Here is a 20,168-nt window from a genome sequence, read left to right as displayed (position 1 = left end):
CTTATTTTTTTAGGTTTCTTTTTGTTGCTTTTTTTTTGGGTGGGATACTTTATTTTCTCCATCTTGATTGTATCAACTTTCTCTCTTTCTACTAACAAAAAGAGAGAAAAATAATCCTTCCAACCTAACATATTTCCGAAACTTCTTGATCCTCCAACAAATTTTCCACGCCTAATGGGAATCAGCAGAATTTTGAAATAAATCTCAAAGCATATGTATGAAAGTCTTTAACCTGCCTGAATAATTGCCAGAGCAATCCTGTATAGCATCACATCAGTGCTATTATCCCTAACAATTTGCACTTGCTCTCCTAGAATCCTGAACAAATCAACAGCAGCTGGAGTATATAGCTTTCCTTCTTCAGTTTTTTTTGGTGCTTGCACTTTATCAGCCTCAAGGATGTTCAAATACCATTTCTAGGAAGAGGAAAAAACAAAAGCAACAGTCAAACAAGAGAAGACATCTAAGCTAACCTAAAAGTAAATATCACAAGCCTGAAAAAATTGATACTTTATCATTACCTTTGTTGTAGCTTGCATCCTCTCAACATATGAGTTCATGAGAGGATCCATGGAACCACTCTCAGAACAGACTTGTGCAAGAGACTCATCAACACCAAGACCAATCAGATTTTCTTGATATTCAACTACCCAGCCAGTTACCTAATTGCAAGCAGCAAGATCTGTAAGCTCCTAAAATTAAATAACAGAGAGTAAAAGGATATGATAAAGAGTAAAAAAAAGGATAGAGCAAGAATTTTATTCGGCCAGGCAACTCCTCATAACAGAATGATATAGAAAAAAGATTCAAGTGATAATTAAACCCATTAGGCAAAATAAAATAGTACCTCAATCAAATGCTTAAATTACTTTTCTGTCTATGAAAACTTCAATGTGGTGCCAATAAATAAAACCAAGTAACAATGGTAATGCAATTGCCAGGTGAAGTGCATTATCATCCTTTGAGGGATGCCTGAAAAAACTTTTGCTGTGTGATGATTGAGCTTCAGTATCTAAATGGTTGAGATATCATATATATTACATACATATTAATCTATATGCTTTATCAAGTGCTCATACATAAGAAATATGGCAGTAGTGGATTTTGCTCTACCTAGACTCTAACCAGCACTGAGAAGTCTTTTTTATAAGATAAAACAAGAACTGGAATTTTCTTATGGTAGATATGTCATATCGAATTTAGCAACTCATCAAGTTTTTAACACTTTACACTATCATATTATATGCAATATCCTCCAAAACATCAAAATGACAAGTCAATGAGAGTCGACATATTGAAAGCATAAACATGTCTAGGTTTACATACCTTTAAGATCTCTATATTTGTTAGTTCATTTGCCCTGTCGCTAAGCATTCTAAGCATTTGTATAAACCTCTCAGTATATAGATTCACCATGAGTTGGAATATTTCATATCTGCAAGGGATATTAAATAAGAATGCATTTCATAGAAGGTTGAATAATACGCACAATTACAAGTTTAAAGTGGTAAAAGAGCATGTATATCATACATTTGCAACTATTAACAGAATTAAAATGGTAATCCAATCAAAGCAGCAAAAGAAAACTAAAATACTGTCTGTACTACTATCTCATAGAGGATTCTTTCTTTATATGCACTATATTTTATTTTATATGCACTACATAAATATGTTGCTTTTTAGGTTCTTTCTTTATCTTTGTAGTCTTGGAAATAGTTATATCTTTTTGTTGTTTTCTTGACGATTTAAAACATGATGCATTTTTTAGAGCAAATGGCTATTTTTCTAAATTTTATTCAAGCAATAATCACCTTACATGTCATACATTGTAATTACTCTCTTTAGTTTACAGGTTATAATTTGAAAAATGATAAATTCAATTGACTCTCAAGCTTCAAGCGGAAACCAAGAAACGTAATATGACTACATGTCATAGTCCTATTAGTCTTAGCCCAAGGGAAGAATAACCATTACCCAGTACTTCTTTTGATCTTAAAAAAACTAATCCTTAAAAAACTAATAGTGATAGTGAAAGTTAAAGTAATGGAGGACGACTAACTAGTGAAGTTTGGGAGCATTTCGAAAGTGCTAGGAAAGCAATATGTAATCAATATAGAAAGAAATTAGAGGGTGAAGCCAAAAATGGTACAAGTCATTTGAAAAATCATATAGAAAGATGTCACCGGCATAGAGAGGTTTCAACATCTTAGACAAATGGTTTCGGTCAACAATCAGAAAAAAGTTGATAGAAAATCAAACATTGGAAATTATGCAATTGATCAAGTTGAGTATAGGAAGTACCTTGCGAACATAGTAATTATGCATGAATATCGCCTAGCTATAGTTGGCCATGTTGGAATTAAAAATTTTGTTTGTCAGCTTCAGCCTTTATTTCAACTTCCTTCTAGAAACACTCTTAAGAGCGATATTCTTTTTCTTTTTTTTTTTTTCTGAAATAAAAAGAATAAAATATCATTATGTATAGGCACCAAGAGGGTGCCACCTATATAGAAAATTACTTACATTTCTGTAATTATATCAATTAACTCTCCTAACTCTTCCAAATAGTAATCTGTTTACCCCTAACCATAGAGCTAAAGGTTTGGAACCATCTCTCTCGAATCCTGTCCACACCCTCTTCAATCCCTTCAAACATTCTCTTCTTTATCTACTTCCACACCACCCAAAAAATTGCCAGCAGAACTAACCCCAACAATCTTTTCTTTCTAGCCAAATCTCGCCATGCCCATAACTCTTCTTTCACAGACCTGGCCACGACCCACTTTACACCTAAAAGCCCATACACCATTGACCATAACATATACACCACTGGCCACGAAAGCAACAAATGATTGCAAAACTCCTTGGCCCTCTTACATAAAGAACACAAGTTAACCATAATCCTCGCCTCCTTTTTAAATTGTTAATTGTCAAAATGCACAACCTGCCTGCTTTCCAAGCAAAAAAAAAAAAAAACAATCCTTAACGATGCCTTTATCTTCCAAATTTGTCTATAAGAGAAATTACCTTCTACAGGCTCCTTCTTTAGTCAAATATCTGTATAGAGATTTCACCATGAAAAGACCCGATTCTGTGAGTTTCCACACTGGTTGATCATGATTCTCGGTCAAAGCTACAGACTCCAACAAAGCTAATAATGCTACATACAAAAAGATTTCCCAATCATTGAGGTTTCTTACAACCTCCACCTTCCACTCTCTCCTTCACGAGTTCCCATTGCCTCTTTAACTGACGTAACCTTTTGTCTAGCAATAATATAAATCTGTGGGAACATGTGTTCGAGCACCCCACCTTCCAGCCACAAATCCAACCAAAAATCAATTCTATTCCTTTTCCCAACCTGCCACAGAATGCATTCACTGAAAGCCTCTTTTCTCATATATAATATGCGCTACATCCCTCTTCCACATGATCTCACCATCGCACGAGAGTACCAACCATGATCAATTGTGCCATACTTCTTCTCTATAATTCTCCTCCAAAGAGCATCCCTCTCCTTCATAAACTGCCCAACCCACTTCCCTTGCAATGCCTTGTTCATCTCTAACATAGACCTAATTCCGAAAACCCCTCACAAATCGTTCTCTTCACCTCACCCCAAGCAACCAAATGGTAGCTCCTTTTCTCATCCAAACCCCATAAGAATCTGCATTGTAATGCTTCTAATCTTTTTTGTAACATTAACAGACAGAGAGATATGGGACATATAGTAAATAGGGAGGTTGGACAAGGTACTCTTGATTAGAGTCAAACGACCACCCTTCGAGAGTAAACTTCTTTTCTACCCTGCAAGCCTCCTCTCAAATTTTATAACCACCAAATCCCAAGTCTTTACATCTTTAAACTTTGCACCCAAGCCTTGCAATCCAAGACACTTGCTAAGCAACTTGTGTCACTATCTTCCCCCAGCCTCACCATCTCCGATTTAGAGAGGTCGATTTTCAAATTTAAAACTGCTTGGAAGCACAACAAAACACACAATAAGTGTTTGCGAGGTATTTTCATCTAGTTGGTAAAAAATTAGTGTATCATCTGCAAAAGACAAGTGTGTAATCTCCTACTCCCTTGCCTTCAAAAGCAATTTATTAAACGCCTCCATCACTATGATAAACAATGAGAATAATGAGTCCCGTTGTCTACTTAAGAGCAACAAAATGTATAAAGAGAATAAAAAGAAAACAATGGTTGAGTTGCTGGGAATTTCAAGCTGAATTGGCATAACAACTGACATGTGGATAGCTGATCATCAAAAGAAGGGTACATGGTAGTTATAGCACACTACATCAATGATTCTTGGGAATTAAGTTCTCACCTTATTATGTATGCAGATGTAACTTATAACTTATCCATGTTTACATTGAGTTATTTAAATAATTTAAAAATAAATAATTCATTTATACATTTGTGGTAATAAGTTCAAAGTTTAAGTTTGGATTGTATTTATTTTTTTTAAGGTTTTGTTATGTGCCAACTCCTCATACTACTGAAGTAACCATTGAATTTTTGAAGTGATTTATGATTAAAATGTTAATAGGAAATTATCAAGTATTACACTTGATAATTGCTCAATTAATGATGTTGTAGTCGAGGGTTTGGTTAGAAACTTGATACAAGTTCATAATATTGAATAGTTCTTTTCTATGCGCATATTCTGAATTTAATTGTAAAAGTGGATTAGCAGTCATCGTAGATGCTATTGAGAAGGTTAGAGATAGTATCATATATTCGTCGTCTATATAAAAAGGGATAGAAAAGTTTGAGGACACAACATGCCAATTGCGTTTTCCTATTTTTAAAAAGTTGTATCAAGATATCAAGATTAAGTGGAATTCTACCTATTTGGTCCTAGTCACTACTTTGATTTACTAAGATGTCTTTGTTTGTTGAAGCAACGTGGATCAAAATACAAGAGTGTGCCGAGTGATTATGACTGGAAGATGCCAAAAGTGATATGTGAGAAGTTAAAAATCTTTAATGGTATTACCAAGTTTTTTTCTGGAACTTCTTATGTGACTGCAAATAGTTATTTTCTAAAAATAATAAATATAGAGAACGCATTAGATGATTGGTTATCTTCTCCCATTCTTGTCATTTCATGCATGGCATCATAAATAATTGCAAAGTTTGACAAGTATTCGCAGAGATTATGGTCTAGTAGAAATTGCAACTATTTTTTATCCTAGATACAAGATGGATGTCATTGAATTCATTAGCCAAACTTGTATGGATATGACAGTGACAAGGCAAAAGAAGAGATTTATAAAGTTCTTATTAACTTAAAAGATTCGGTTGATGAGTACCTAATGTGAGCACGGATGGCTTGAACTATTCAAACAACCAACCAAGTCAAGAAAGGAAACAACCCCTAAAGAATTTAAAAGCTCATGGGAAATCTCTCCCCACCTATAAGAGATTTTTTCCCACTCAAACGAGATTTTTCTCTCTAGAAGAAAATTTTCCTTTCCTTCTTCACAACTTTCTCAAGTGGCAAAAAAAAATTTTGGAAATCCATCAAGAGAGAATCAAGATCATATTTTTTCAAGTTTCCAACTCAAGATCATTTTTTCCTAAAAGAGCATATTTACATATGGAGAAAATCAAGAGAGATCATGGATGCATTTACTTTCTTAAGAAATCTAAAGATTTTTCTTAACTTAAGAAATCTTCAAAAGATCTTTATTAAATTAAGAGAATTTCAAAAGATCTTCTTTAAATTACAAAATCTTCCTAATTCAATCAATTTTTCAAGAAAAGAGAAAATTAAATCTCCAACTTTAAAAAAAAAATATCTTCACAACTAATTAAGATATTCTCTATTTAAAAAGGTTTTCTTGAAGAGAGATCATACCTATTCTATTTTAGAAAATAATCTTTTTAATTATTACAAGTTTCCTATTCTATTTTATATTTATTTTTATATGTAATTTTGCAATTAATTTAGGAGATGATTTTCCTTATTATTCACATGACATACACTATAAATAGGCCAACCTATCACAGTTGTATTCATTGAAGTTTTGAGAATAATAAAATTACAAAGTTTTAGTTTCAATTAGTGAGGTTTTCTTCAAGCTTCTTGTTGAGCGGAGAATTAGTATTTACTTATCAAGGTAACTTCTGGCATTTTCATCAATTTCTTTCTTAAATTAATTTTAACTTATCAAACTTTTTTTTGTGACGTTCTAATTAATGAATATTTTCTGTTACTATCAGCTCATTGTACACATGAATCTGTTTTAAGTATTTGCTAATTTTAGACAGGTTTGATGTGGGATGTAGGCGGGGCGGATTGAGAGAGCATGGTGGGACAAGGCAATATTTATTCATGATTAAAAAAAATAATCTACTTGGGTAGGTTTCACCGTAAACCCACACATCGCTGAAAAAACTGTTTTTAAAAAACCCGCTGTGAGTTCAGGACAGTTTTGGGGCAACACATTCTTTGCCCATGGTAGGTTCAGTTTCGGCAAGACGTATCCTAAAACCACTCTGTTGTCATCCGTAGTGGTTAATTTTTGAGGAAAATAGTATTTAAAGATAGAGAAATATTAAAACAAGGAATAGATCCCCCCTTTCTTCCAATATACTCTCCCCCTAAAAATAAGGTTTTATCAAATGGACTCGGTATCTACAAATATAACATTAGTGGATACATAAATTTTTGAGTGGGTGGATGGTAACTTCTGTATCCTTTCTATATACGTATCCTTTGAACACACATTTAATGGTCCTATGTTCAAGCTTTCCTTGTTGAGATTGAAATATGTAAACATAGGCAACACAACCGAAGACTCGAAGGATAAGATTATTGGTGATTCGGACTTCAATAGAAAAGGTATCTAGAACTTTTGTAGGATTGCAAAAGTCTAAGACCCGAGATGATAGCCCGTTGATAAGATAGGTTGCAGTCAAAATGACTTCCCCCAAGTACTATTTGCGCATATGGTTTTGAAACAAGAAAGTACAGGTAGTGGTAAGCAGGTGACTGTTTTTCCATTCTACCACTTCATTTTGTTGTGGAGTCTAAACACAGGAAAACTCATGAATCATCTCTTCACTTTGAAAGGAGAATAATGTTTATTTAAAGTAGTCACAAACATAAACTTTGTTTTAATCATGTTCTGAAATTGGAGAATAATGTGACTAATATCATATTTGGATTTCAATAAGAAAAGCCAGATCACTCTAGTGCAATTATTGATAAAAGAAACAAACCACCAGGTCCCAGAGATATCAGGAATATAAAGATCCTCAAATATCACTATGGACCAAATTAAAAGGGATATTACTTCTTTTATTACTAGGAAAAAATGTACACGTTTCTGTTTTGTCAATTCACATACATCATAGTGTAAAATTTCATAATTAAAATCCAAAAACAAAGAGGGAACCATAACTTTTAGGGTGGAGAATGAGGAATGACCTAACCTTCTAATTGTGGGAAAAGCAATTCACGGTGTCTCAGGTGCATCAAGAAGTATTACCTGTTTCGAGCCATAGCATGTCCAATCATCCTTGTCGAGTTTCACTCTTAAAATTTACAAAGATGAAGAAAAAATCATTTTAAAATTGAGGTCTTGAGATAGTTTAATTACTGATATTAGTTTAATACATAGTTTAGGGATATGTAATACATCAGTAAATGAAAAGTGAGGGCTAAGCTTCATGTTCCAAGCCCTGCTACTATGGTTAGTGAACCATCAACAATAACGATTTTCTTATTGCTGGTACATGGGGCTTAGGTATTCAAAAACTGAGTGAAGTTAGTTATGCTGATTGTGGCTCCTGAGTCCATAATTCATGATAATACAAATGGCTTATCCGAGATATTTAAACCATTGGAGGTAGAAAATATACCCAAATAGGTCAGGTGACCAGTACCTTACAGGCATAACCTTTGACATGATGTAACGTTTTTAGGCTATTAAGGCCGATTAAAAAGAGCAAAGTTAAGGATTGCCAGGTTGGAATAGGACTTCCTTGTCTAGACAAGCTATTCTTGGAGGAGCACAAATAACTGTGGGTTGTATGCAAAAGGCAGATGCAACTCCGCTGCGCGGCTGTTGGTTCTACGCACAAGGGGCGAACAACTGTCTCTGCTTGCGGCTGAATAGAAAGTGTCACTGGAGCTGAGCAGGTCAGAAACATGGCAAGACGAGGGGCTGGAGTGCGCAAAACAGAGCATATGAAACAAGGCTGAAAGAAGAGCAAAAAACATGAGCTGTGCGTGCAAAACAGAACATGCGAAACAGGGCACAAACAAAGTGTGCGTCTGAGTAGAGCAAAGTTTGCAACTGAGGAGAGTAGAAAATAGAGCACAACTGGACGCATTGCGCAGCTAGTCAGAGCATAAGCGTCTTTGGCAATGGCTGTGCTTGGCTGCGGCTGAACAGGAGTTGGCTGGTGCATCTGAACAGAGGCGGAACAAAGGTCGTGCGCAGCTGGTATCTCAGCTATGAAGGCCGTCTCCAAGGGTTGTGGTGGCCAGCAATAAAGACTGGCCCCTTTAGGATTTTTTTTCTTCTTATTTTGGTAATTAATGCTGATAGGTTTGTAAAAGAGAGTTAGGATTTTTTCTCTAAAGATCTTATACTATGTTAGGAATGGTTGGATGTGTATTTTATTAAATATCATGACCCCATATGTACAAGCTTTCTAGAATGGAATCGGAAATAGACAATTAATTACACAAGGCATATTTCAGCCTAATGCCCTTTAATCTAATTATATATAATACACTATTTAACAATTGGCTATAATTACCTCTTTCCCTAGAGGTAAAATTGAATGGTTCTATGTCATGTTTGTAAGTTGTAAATGTCACTTTTGAGAATTCCAACCAAATATACTCCGCATAATCTGCTTTGAATTATTAAAATCTAATTAACTATATTGTTCTCATAAATGTTATTCTCCAGAATTCATAAATAGAGGTTTTTTATAATAGTTTTAGACAGTCCATGAATCTTGTCAAGTTTATATTACATAAAAGACAAACAAAGGTAAGCTTCAGTGAACTTAGTTTTCTCTTTCTCTCCCTCCCTCTCTCACTACACATATTTATCGAGATATAGCTATATAGCTACATAGCTATCAAAATCTCCCAGCAGCACTCTCCTATCTCTTTTTCCCATTTTACTAGGATATTCAAAAGTTCAACAAGGCCAAGTTTCACAATGTACAGCCAATACAGCTGCCTAGCATCAATATCTGATGGTGACCCAATCCATGATCATGATCACACCATGATAAACAAAAGTGAAATTATAGAAACAAAATTATCCTGAAGCAATAAGGTTATCCCAGCATCAAAAATAAAGTCAAGAAGAAACATGAAGTTATTAGCTAAAAACATAACAGCAATCCAAAATAAAGCGAAGGAAATAAATAAGATTTTACATAGCACAAACCTTGGAGGAAAGCATGGGGCCACATAATCATAAATATCTCCAAGTTCCTCTCCAATCTAAATGTTGAAAGGAAAATGAAATGACATCATGAACAAATTAATATTTTCAAGCAGGTTGCAAATAAAATTAAGGATCCCAACATTAAAATTGAAAAAATAAGGTCAATATTATCAAACTATATTGTATATCTAGCACATAAATAGTGACAACACTTGCAATAATTGTACCACCAAAAAAGAGATTAAGGTGGGCAAATGGCAGAAATAACCTCCATTAGTTCTTATAAAAACACGCACAAAAATTTATCCATTATCCATAAGGAATCTCCAACTTTTATTGAGGAAAAATTTGTTTCCGTTGGAGAAACACCCAAAATTCACCAATACACACTATGCACAAAATCGCAAATCGAGAGAAGTTATGCATACCATTCGAGCTTCCTCTAAAGCTGCTTTTAGGTCCTCAAACACAAGCTGATGAAGCAATTACTGTTAGAAGACGTAGCATCAACAAATGAATGGGGAATATTTCCTACACAAACGAAGAAAATCACCTCTGTAAGAAGCTTGTTGAACCGTGCCTCAACAGCTTTTCTAATTTCCTCATAGCACTTGTCCTTGTAGCCCTTCCCTTGAACTTTCAGCTTTTGCTGAGTAAGGTTTCTAGAAGAACCAGATGCAGTTGTAGATTTTCTGCAGCCACGTGGAAAAGTCAGCATATCTCCCAATAGTTAACACATCTTGAAAATGCATCAACCAAAGATGAAAGTAACTAAACGAGCAACAAACATCAAAGCTGATAAATTAAAGTATTAAGTCAAAAGGAGTTGTTGGTTAAGCAGGTTCAATATAAGAATTATCAATTTGGGAAACCTCATAGATATTTTTGTCAAATTGCCTACAGTAGTAGATCTCTTATAACATGAATGGCACCTTCTTGGTACCTAATGAATTGTTATCTTTTCCTTTCAAAATAAAAGAATGATCATTTCCTAGAATAATAAGACTGAATTTTAATTCGGTAATATCTCAAGAATTCTATTTTTAAATGAAATTGCAATTTTCTACTATGACATTTAGCCTGTAACTTAGGATAGAAGCAGGAATAGATTTGCTTGATCTCATTGAACGTTGCAAGGGTGCTTTAATGACGCCCAACTAGAAGAACAACCTAGAATTCACTAGGGTTTTATTGGTCACCAGAAAAATAAGAATCCTTAGAATCCACCGAGAATAGAGTTATTCATTGGTGAACAATATAGAATTTATCAAAAATTGAAGGTCTATCTTACAACAAATAGAATTTACATATTTATAGTAATCTCAATGCTTTTTTTAATAGAAAAATATATTAAAAGGAAGAATGAGATACAGATCTGGAGGACTAGATCGCTTCCAAGAAAAAAAGTAAAGGAAAAAGACCACCTAACAACAAGAAAGATAGCTAACTGATCTCTGTGAAAAATGATAAGGAGACAACCTTAGAGTTTCTATTATCTTTGGCCCAAATGAAAGCCAAAGAAGTAAACTTTCCTCTAAAGAATCAGAAAAGGTGATTATAATTCTGAAAGATTTTAGCATCAGCTCCAACCAGATCTTCCAATACACCAGCAAAGACAGCCACTCACCAAAGTAACAAGCATGGCCATTGGACATAAAAAGGAATGTTAAGAAAAAGACATAAAGACCATAACTAGCCTTCCGAAAGACCATGTAGGAGCCTATCGTTAGCCTTCCATAAGCTCTTCCATGTGCTCTTGTCATCCTCCCAAAAAAGAAATCGAGAGTCATCTCCAACACTCAGCTAAATGAATGTTAAGAAAAAGAAATGTAGACCATAAACAGCCTTCCATGAGCTCTTGTAAGTGCACAAAACAATTTGGAGTCTCACCCATTCTGGTGAAGCCTGTACTTGGTCTCCATAACCCTCTACCATAGAGAATAAGGTTTCAAAGGAAACCTTCATTACCATTTAATTAAGAAAGACAAACTTTTACAATGAAGAATTACAATACCAAGACCACTCACTTCTTTGCCCTGACACCAGTTCTCCCAACTGACTAATTCATCTCTTTGGACCCGCTCAACCTCGTGCAAAGTAAACATCTCATCAGCCCCTTAATTTTATTAACCAAACCTCTAAGGATTTTAAAAGAGAAAGGCGAAGAGGGGATGCTAGACAAGAAAGATAGAGTAAGAGTAATCCTATCCCTGAGAGAGAAAAGGGCACCCTTCCAATAATCTACTCACTTAGATATAAATCCAAGGGACTAGCTGGCAGATTCCCTCTAAAGGAAATAGAAAGAAGGTCAAGGGCCACTTTAAAACATCACATTCATATAAGTAGCAAGAGGCCTCACACCCTAAATCTCAACATTAAAATCTGCAAGGCTGCTCATCCCAAGGTTAATGTGCAAACCTTAGATAATCCAAAAAATATTCAACACGGTGATCACATTATAGAAATAAGCATGGTCATCGGACAGAAAAAGAATCTTACCATTAGCAAGCTGAAGATGGGACATTTGAACTATATCTTGACCAAATCTGAGACCCTCAAAACCCATCTCTCTGAGCGTCTCAAGAGACCATGACTTCAAATGATAATATGACTTCAAAAGACTGCATGGCATGGGAGTACGAGAAAAAAAATATGTATGAGTAGGTATAAATTTCAGGAATGTATTAGTTGGACAGTTGGAAATGAGGAGAGAACCAGCTTCTGAATGGACCTTGACTTGGAGAGGATGCACTTCGAGACAGGTTCCTACAGATCTTTGCTTGGCAAGATATAAGGATATTTCAGTTAATGAGTCTATAAAGACTTTGGGGAGGAAGGGAGTGGCACGTGGAGATATTGAGGAACCTTAATGATTGAGAAATAAATGAATATGAAACTCTTTTGAACTCATTGTCTTCAGCATCTCTATATGAGAATTATGACCAACCGGTTTAAACCCTCAACTCAGCAGAGAAATTCACGGTTTTATCCTTCTACAATTATTTGACCAAGAATAATACATTAGAGAACAAGTTTCATTTCCGGTAAATTTGGAAAGTGAATACTCCTCTCAAAGTTGCTTTCTTTGCTTGGCAAGAAGAGTGTGAATCTATTATTACCATGGACAAATTGATGAGATGGAGAAAAATTATAGTGAACAGTTACTCTTTACGTAAGAGGACAAAAGAGACTTATAACCATATTTTACTATGGTGTCCTCTCGCATCTATTCTATGAATTATGGCATATGGATTTTTGGAGATTAGTTAGGTAATGACTGGTAATATAAGGGATGAAATATGGGGATGAAAGGGTATTAGTGGTCTGGAAAAACATTTGGGTCTCATTCCTCTTGCAATATTTGGGTGGTGTGCAAAGAAAGAAACATGAGACCTTGACATGATATCCGAAAGCTATGAATTCCTGTCAAAAGAGGAGTCCCAGGTTGAATGGGAAGGCCGCAAGAAGCTGCCAACCTGTGGGCCAAATACCCACAAACCTGCAGACCTGCCCGCAAGGCAACCCACAAGAGAGGCATGTGCCACGCACGCTTATACACATGACCACCCACTTATGGGCTTGGATCCTAATGGGCTGGACCCTCTTGAAGCCAACCCGATTCCAAGGCCCATGGAGGCCAAAACACTTAGCCCATGGAGGCCAAAAGACTAGGCTCATGCGGCCAAGGGCCAAAACCTGGAGGCCCACGAGTCATGCCACCAAAGGCTGGCCCAAAAGGAGCTTGGAGAGCCCAACCCGAGAGGAGAAGAGAGCCTTGAGCCCAAGGTCCACCTTGGAGGACCAAGGTGCGGCTTGCCCGCTGCCCAAGAAGGCCAAAAAGAACCGGCCAAACCCGGTTTCTCCACCCGTTGGCCAAGGCCGAGACTCACCAAGGGAAGAGCGGCTTAGCTGCAAGAGGAGGTTGATTCTCTTTGAATCCGATGAGGAGGAAGAGGGAGCATCCGATTTCAAGAAGAAAAAAGAAGAAGAAGACTCCTTGAAGCAATTGACCAAAGAATCCCCAAGTCTTGTTGAATTCAAACCTCATGGAAAAGAAGAGGAGAAGGAAGAGGACTTCCACCCACATGAGGAGACCATTCTCCAACCTTCATTACAAGTCCTAAAAAAAGAAGAAATCCACATCTTCATGGAAGAATACAAGCTGGAAAAAGAAGAGTTCAAGTCATAAACAATCAGCCAAGGAGATGGAGCAAGAATTCAACATGAAAAAGAAACCTGGAAGCCCCATGAATTCGGCCTAGAAGGAAATCTGCATGTTGAAGACCTCTTGAAGAATCCTACATCAAATCTAAGTGATTTACACCAAGACTCCCAATAAAGAATTATCAAGAATCAAGAACAAAAGAAGAATGATGAGTTGGAGTCCAAGTCAAAAGAGGAAGTCAACTTCAACTATAGGGAGGAGTTGCATTATTTTAATTTATTTTATTTGTTTAAATTAGTCTACTAAATAGAGTTGGATTATTTTAATTAATTTAAATTTAAGTTTTCTAATTAAATTAAGTCCTAGAATTTAGATAGAAATTCTAAATCCTATTTCGGATAGAATTAGAAAATAAAAGTCTATATAAAGGTTTAAGATCTTAGGATGTAAAGAACAATTCAATTTATCAATAAAAGTTAAAGCTTTTGTTCTGAATTCTTGTTTGAGTCAAGAAATTGAAATCGGCTTATCAGATAAGTTACGGCGTTTTTCTTTTCTTCGTTTTAATTTTTCCATTTCTTGTTTTTACGTTCCATATAGTTGGGTGTAACTTCAAGTAGGGAGGGATTTATTTAACGGTAAGTGTCTGATTGCATATTTACTTGAGATTTTGGGGGGTCAAAACAATCCCCCTCGTATCCTACCGCGTCATCTAGTTATAGAGTGCGGTGTGGACCACATCAGAACTTTTGAAGGGATGGAAGAGGGAACCAATAGGGTTAGAGTAGATGGCTCCAGATATTGGGTTTTTTGGTCATGGGTCATCCTTTGTATTTTATGGATGAATTAGGAGACCTTATTTTGATATGTAAATATTTTAGTACATAGACTAGCACCCCTTGGTGTTAATAGTTAATGACATACCATACTTTTTATTTTAAAAGAAATATAAACGCTAACATAAAATATTCAAATCACATAAAAACTGATTCCAGAGTATGAATTTAACAAAACAAATCTCAAAAATTGATGGAGCACGGCTAAAAAACATAAGTCTCTGGTCAACTTTAAAATACGCCTCAACACACTGATCAACGTTAAAAGCCACAGCAATTGTCATCTCAAATTCATGCTAACAATAGGTTACCAAATTACTCTCCAAATTTTTGACCCATTGACCCAATATGATCAAAAATTTAAATTTGATATGTGAATCAAAAATGAAACTAGAGTGGCGGCTCCTATGGTAGCCAACGACTTACATGTGCTAGCTCATCAACCTAACTCTCTGAAGAGGGCAAATAGACAGCATTAAAGCAAATCTTTCTTCTCTTTATCTCTAGCAAGCAGTGGTTAAAATCTCTTCCTGGTCTTTGACAATAGCACCCAGACAGTAACCTAGATGAAAGGTGGTGATTTTCAGCAATAGTTATGACTAGAGCATTTGAATGTTGAGGAAAGGTGTTGAGCCTTTCATTGTTCTTCTCTTTCTTTTTTGTGGTTTGTGTTGTTTCCTTCCAAATCAGAGAGCACGCATTTGGATACTGAGTATCTAAATCACTCAAGAGTGATACTAGAGGATCAAGATACACTATGCTATGACACCAAAAGATGCAACACAAAAACAGGGATAGATTTACTTGATCTCATTCAAGCTTGAGAAGGAGCTTCCATAACGTCCAACCTACAAGAATAACTAAAAACTCCACTAGGGTTGAAGCTGTCCAAAAAAATAAGAATTATTAGAATACACCTAGGAGAAATTTTTTCTTGAAATTAAGTAGTCTGTATCATCAATTACAAGCATTAAGGGGGTGTCAACCAATGTATAAAATTTTTTACAATCAATCAAGATATCTGTAAGATTCCCAAAATCTTCCATGTATTGCAAAGAATGACCTATTATTAAAAGTTCACAATTTGGAACCATCTACATCTAACTCTATCGAAGTAAATTTCCACCCTCTCAAAAGGTCTCATATTTCTCTCTTTCAATACAACCCAAAAAATACCAAAAGAGATGAGACACTTGCTTTTTCCCACACTAATACCCTTCCATGCCCAAATCATCCCTGACCTGCCTTAACCCAACTAATTCCTAATAACCCATACACCATGGTCCATAACTTATACGCCAATGGACATTACAACAAGATATGATTGAAAAACCCCTCCGCAACCTTACATAGGAAGCGTTCATTCACCAAAATCTGTCCAACTTCTCCTCATTAGCTAGTCAATAATAAGTATACATCCCCCCTGCTTCCCAAACGAAAAAAATCATTCTGGGAAGAGCACTCACCTTCTAGATTTACTTGTACAGAAAGCTTACCTCAGTGGAATAATTCTTAACCAAGTTATTATAGAAAGATTTTACCATGCATATACCCTCAGCCCTTAGGTTTCAAACTGGTTGATCATTTCTTTCATTTAGATAGGTTGTAGATATAGAACTGAGAAGTGACTCGTACACATTAACCTCCCAATCAACGAGCTTTCTCCTCATCTCCACTTGCCATTCCAGAGCTCCCAGAAGATTCTGAATGACTCAATAACTATGATATCTTTGTTTCATATGATATCAAAAATATGAGGAAATTGATCTCTAAAAGCTTCAACCATAAACCAAAGATTTGATCAGAAACTGATTCTTCTCCCATCGCCAATCCTACACTTGATGCATCCTTGAAATATATTTCTCCCTATATCCACAACCCTTTCCTATCACAGTCTTGACAAAGTTCTGGAATACCATCCTCTATCTACAGTATCAAACTTCGCCTCAATTACCCTACACCTAGAAGAAACTTATTATTGAAGAATAACATAGGATTTATTAAAATTAAATGTCTATCTTACAATTAAAGGATTTATATATTTATGCATGCTCTCAATACTAATTCTAAAAAAAAATTCTAAAAAGTACCTAATACTAAACTAATCAATACAATCTTAAATTAAATAGAAAAGCAAAGTATAACTAAATGAGTAATATAATTAAAATAATACTGAACTATTAATTTATTTAGGATATAAATCCAAAATAAATATCAATACCTCAAATAAGAATAGTAGTACTTCTTCTGCAGTTCTTTTATGCATCAACCCTCATCTAATCACAAGTTCTAATTTTTGCAATTGTTCTAGTCGCTCATAACCATGCAAAACAAAGTTTTATGTGCAATTCGTCTTTCATAATTAAAACCTTCAAAATTTTCTATTGATTTTTAAGAAAATTCAAATTGATCCCTTTTACTTTAAATTGAAGTTCCAATAGTTGGTCATATACATATCTTAGATTCATCTGAGCAACATAAAAAAGAAAAAGCAAAAAATAGGTTTAGATCCGACTGTTAAGATCAATGAATATAAGACATGCCAACAAAACATACTTACTTGCCAGGTCTACGAGGATTCGCAATTGCTGCCATTGCACCTCCTCCTTCAGCCTCAGCTGCCTCTTCAGCAAGTTGTTGATCAAGAATTTCTTGCATCTCAACAACTCTAATGTAATAAAAATCAAAGTAAAATCAGGTATTTGTGATATTAGTACTGCAGCGAAAACAAAAAATATTTCTCACCATTGTCGAGAATGCAGCACAAGCATCAAATATCCCAGGATAAATTAAATTTATCATAAAGTTAGAGAAGAAAATAATAAGATTTCCAAAGTTGAGATAACTTCATTACAATCTATGCCTTACAAAGAAACTTGCTAAAAATTTTGTTGTATGAAGTGGATTTGTGCATAAAAGAGCTTCAAATCACCTTCCCCTTAAACTGATATAAACCAATCAAAAGGATGCCAATTTTAACGTTAAATATAGTGACAGAAAAGGTTAGAAATCAAATCCAATTTTTTAAATTTATGTCTAAGCCAACCAAATACGGCTTGTCTGTACACTCTTTTCCGCTATCCCTCAAAATATAAAAATATCAAACTCATGATCTCTATCAACCATGGCATTTGTCTCTAAATCATATTTTTCAAATAACTAAATGAGTTTTCCCTTCGCTTGTGCACAATAATTTTATTTAGATCATTCTTGAAGTTCCTTCTTTGGTATCCGGAATGTTTGGTACATATATAATCTATAATTGAAGAGAACATGGGGAAGACCAAAAAATTGTAACAGAGACCCCAAACACTTCCAGAAACATACCTCAAAGCACGAACCAGTGTTTGTGGACTGCAAACAGAAAGCATTATGAAACCATTAGAACAGTCGAACCACAAAATAGACAAGCATTATTAGGATATGACAATTAATGCAGCAAAACATGTTTTTCTATTTTTATTCCAAGGAATAATTAGCCAGTGCACCAATTTAATCAATTCTACCCAATGCCATTTGACTCTTGCATCTTCACTTTACTTGAACTGCATCTCCAAGCAAAAGCTTCCATTAAGCATTGTAGAATCATTCAGTAGACATTTTAAACCAAAAATAGCGTGTCAAAAAAAAATGTAAATGGTAAAACACAGTCAATAAACCAACAATACCCTATGGTGCATCACTAACAGTACATATACCAATTATAAGCTTCTTTTGCTTAATACAAATTCCCAACTGACAAATATCTTCCTATACTACACCTAGTTTTAATCATCAAAGGACATGAGAATTGAGGGAGGAGTAAGAGTTAATGTAAAACACCTCTTTTTACATTGTGATGTGTTACAGAGCTGCCCAGCTTCATAACCACCACTTTTTGCACTGTTATGTGTTACAGAGCTGTCCAGCTTCATAACCACCTCTTTTTGCACTGTGATGTGGTGTGGAATATATGGACTCAAGTTTTTTAAAACGTTGGATTCTCGAGTTATCCCTCAATGTATTAAGTCCTCTCTCTCTTCTAATGATTCCAGTAAGGAAGAGGGAATTCAAATCTCTTCAGATTGGGGCTATCTCTGTCAGGATGTGGGTAATTTGGTTGGAGCGAGAAGCAAGAATATCTCAGGACCCTAAGTCACCTTTGATGATTATTTGGGACGAACTTCATCTCATGGCCTCTGCTTCGGCTAAGGCCAACAGTTATTTGGAGGAAATTCCCATTTTAGTTTAGAGATTGGCTGGCTATTTCTTCAAATGTTTAGTTAGTCATTCTTTTTTTTTTCTTTTGTTTTCTTTTTCTTCTGTTAGAAGATGCCTAATCTTCTTGTTTTATATCTTTCATTCTCAATGATATTTCTTCTTTTCGTATCCAAATGAAAAAGAAAAAAAGAAAAAAAAGAAACTCACACCCTCTCCCAAAAAATAGAACAAAATAAAAATAAATACATCTTAGGATGCAGGCAAATTAAGCAAGTGTCAACATTTTCCCACATTCACACAAATAGCAGTACCAGGCTAGCCAAAAAAATCAATTCTCCTTTATATCTTTCCACAGCAATGTTATGCCTGGCACTACCAAACATACTCTTTCAAAATGACATAATCTCAAAAAATCTTAAGTCCCAAGAGTAAGTTTGTACATCCTGACCTGCAAGACGGAAAAGTATTCAATATTGAGTGAGAGAAAGGGAGAGAGAGCAAGCGTCTTCCCGCTGCTGCCTTTCAAGGCAGCGCTGATACTGCCGGGTCATGGTCGTAGGACAAAGGAGATTCTTGGTGATAGAGCAAAAGACCTTTGATGTGTTGGGGGAAGGCATGGGAGTTAGGGTGTTTGAAAATGGAAAGGGGTTTCGGAAGTCCATCTTTTTCCAGGAGGAGGTGAAGTGGTTGATTCAATGCTTCAGAGTGTTCAGGTCAAACAAGGGGGAAGGGCCGTGGGGTTGGAGTCGGAGTAGCAGATGGAGAACACTCTGGATGGCTTTAAGTAGCAACAGTCAAGGACAGTTCCTGGTATTCTCTGAAGGAAAGGAGGGTCCAAGAGAAAGGATGAACAGGTTATTCCTGCTGGAGGGGTTAAGGGCAGATGGGCAGTGGCAAATAATGGAAGCTATTCATGACGTGTTTGGAGTTAAACTGGTGCCTTCGGAGTGGGTGACGAAAAAGGAGCGTGACATGGCACAGTCGGTTACCCAGCTTTCTTCGGCGAGTTCAATAGTTAGGTGTCCAGGTTGTAGTTTAGAGTTAGGGATGAGGTTGGAGCCAGTGCAACTGTCCTCATTCGCAGAAGCTCTACAAATGCCGGTCCCGAATTGGGTAGGGCAGATAAGCAAAGTCGGATTGGTGGAACTAGGTTGTGTGATTTCCAAAATTCAAATTAAGGATGTGTGAAGTCATGTAAAGAGTGTTGAGCGGGAAAATGGAGGCTCGAAATCTTATGGGCTGGAGGAAAAAAAAGATTTGGTGCAGGTAAAAAATAGGAGAATTTCATGGGCAGAGAAAGGAAAGTGGATGGATCAACGCAGGCCTAGCAGGTTAGTGGCCCGCAAAAAACATAAGATGATCTGGAGACCAATTAGCGTTCAGTCCGTCCCACCCAAATCAAAACTAAAGGAGGGTGAGGGTCTGTCAACACAGCAAGAAGAAAAAAAGAAGGGACATCGGGAGAAAATGTTAACGAAAATGATTGGGAGAACAGGAACAGTGCTCTTTGGCTATCAGTGATTGAGGCAGACGAAA

General features: G+C 35.8%; 1 protein-coding gene across 1 annotated transcript in view; it reads right to left on the bottom strand.

Annotated features, from left to right (window-relative positions):
- SEC6 overlaps positions 1-20,168 on the bottom strand; it is a 43,417-nt gene that overhangs the window by 8,433 nt on the left and 14,816 nt on the right. Inside the window, exons 8-15 of the mRNA XM_088220530.1 lie at positions 17,760-17,786; positions 16,993-17,100; positions 9,985-10,123; positions 9,860-9,904; positions 9,432-9,487; positions 1,327-1,435; positions 522-662; positions 237-416 (exon numbers count right to left, since the gene is read on the bottom strand). Coding sequence (XP_088076656.1) covers positions 237-416; positions 522-662; positions 1,327-1,435; positions 9,432-9,487; positions 9,860-9,904; positions 9,985-10,123; positions 16,993-17,100; positions 17,760-17,786 — 805 coding nt within the window. The remainder of the gene's footprint in view (positions 1-236; positions 417-521; positions 663-1,326; positions 1,436-9,431; positions 9,488-9,859; positions 9,905-9,984; positions 10,124-16,992; positions 17,101-17,759; positions 17,787-20,168) is intronic.

This window comes from Carica papaya, chromosome 1 (assembly GCF_054855325.1).
Source record: "Carica papaya isolate Zhongbai chromosome 1, ASM5485532v1, whole genome shotgun sequence".
Taxonomy (NCBI): Eukaryota; Viridiplantae; Streptophyta; class Magnoliopsida; order Brassicales; family Caricaceae; genus Carica; species Carica papaya.
Note: the sequence above shows the minus strand (reverse complement) of the source record. Positions and strands in the feature narration are given on the sequence as shown.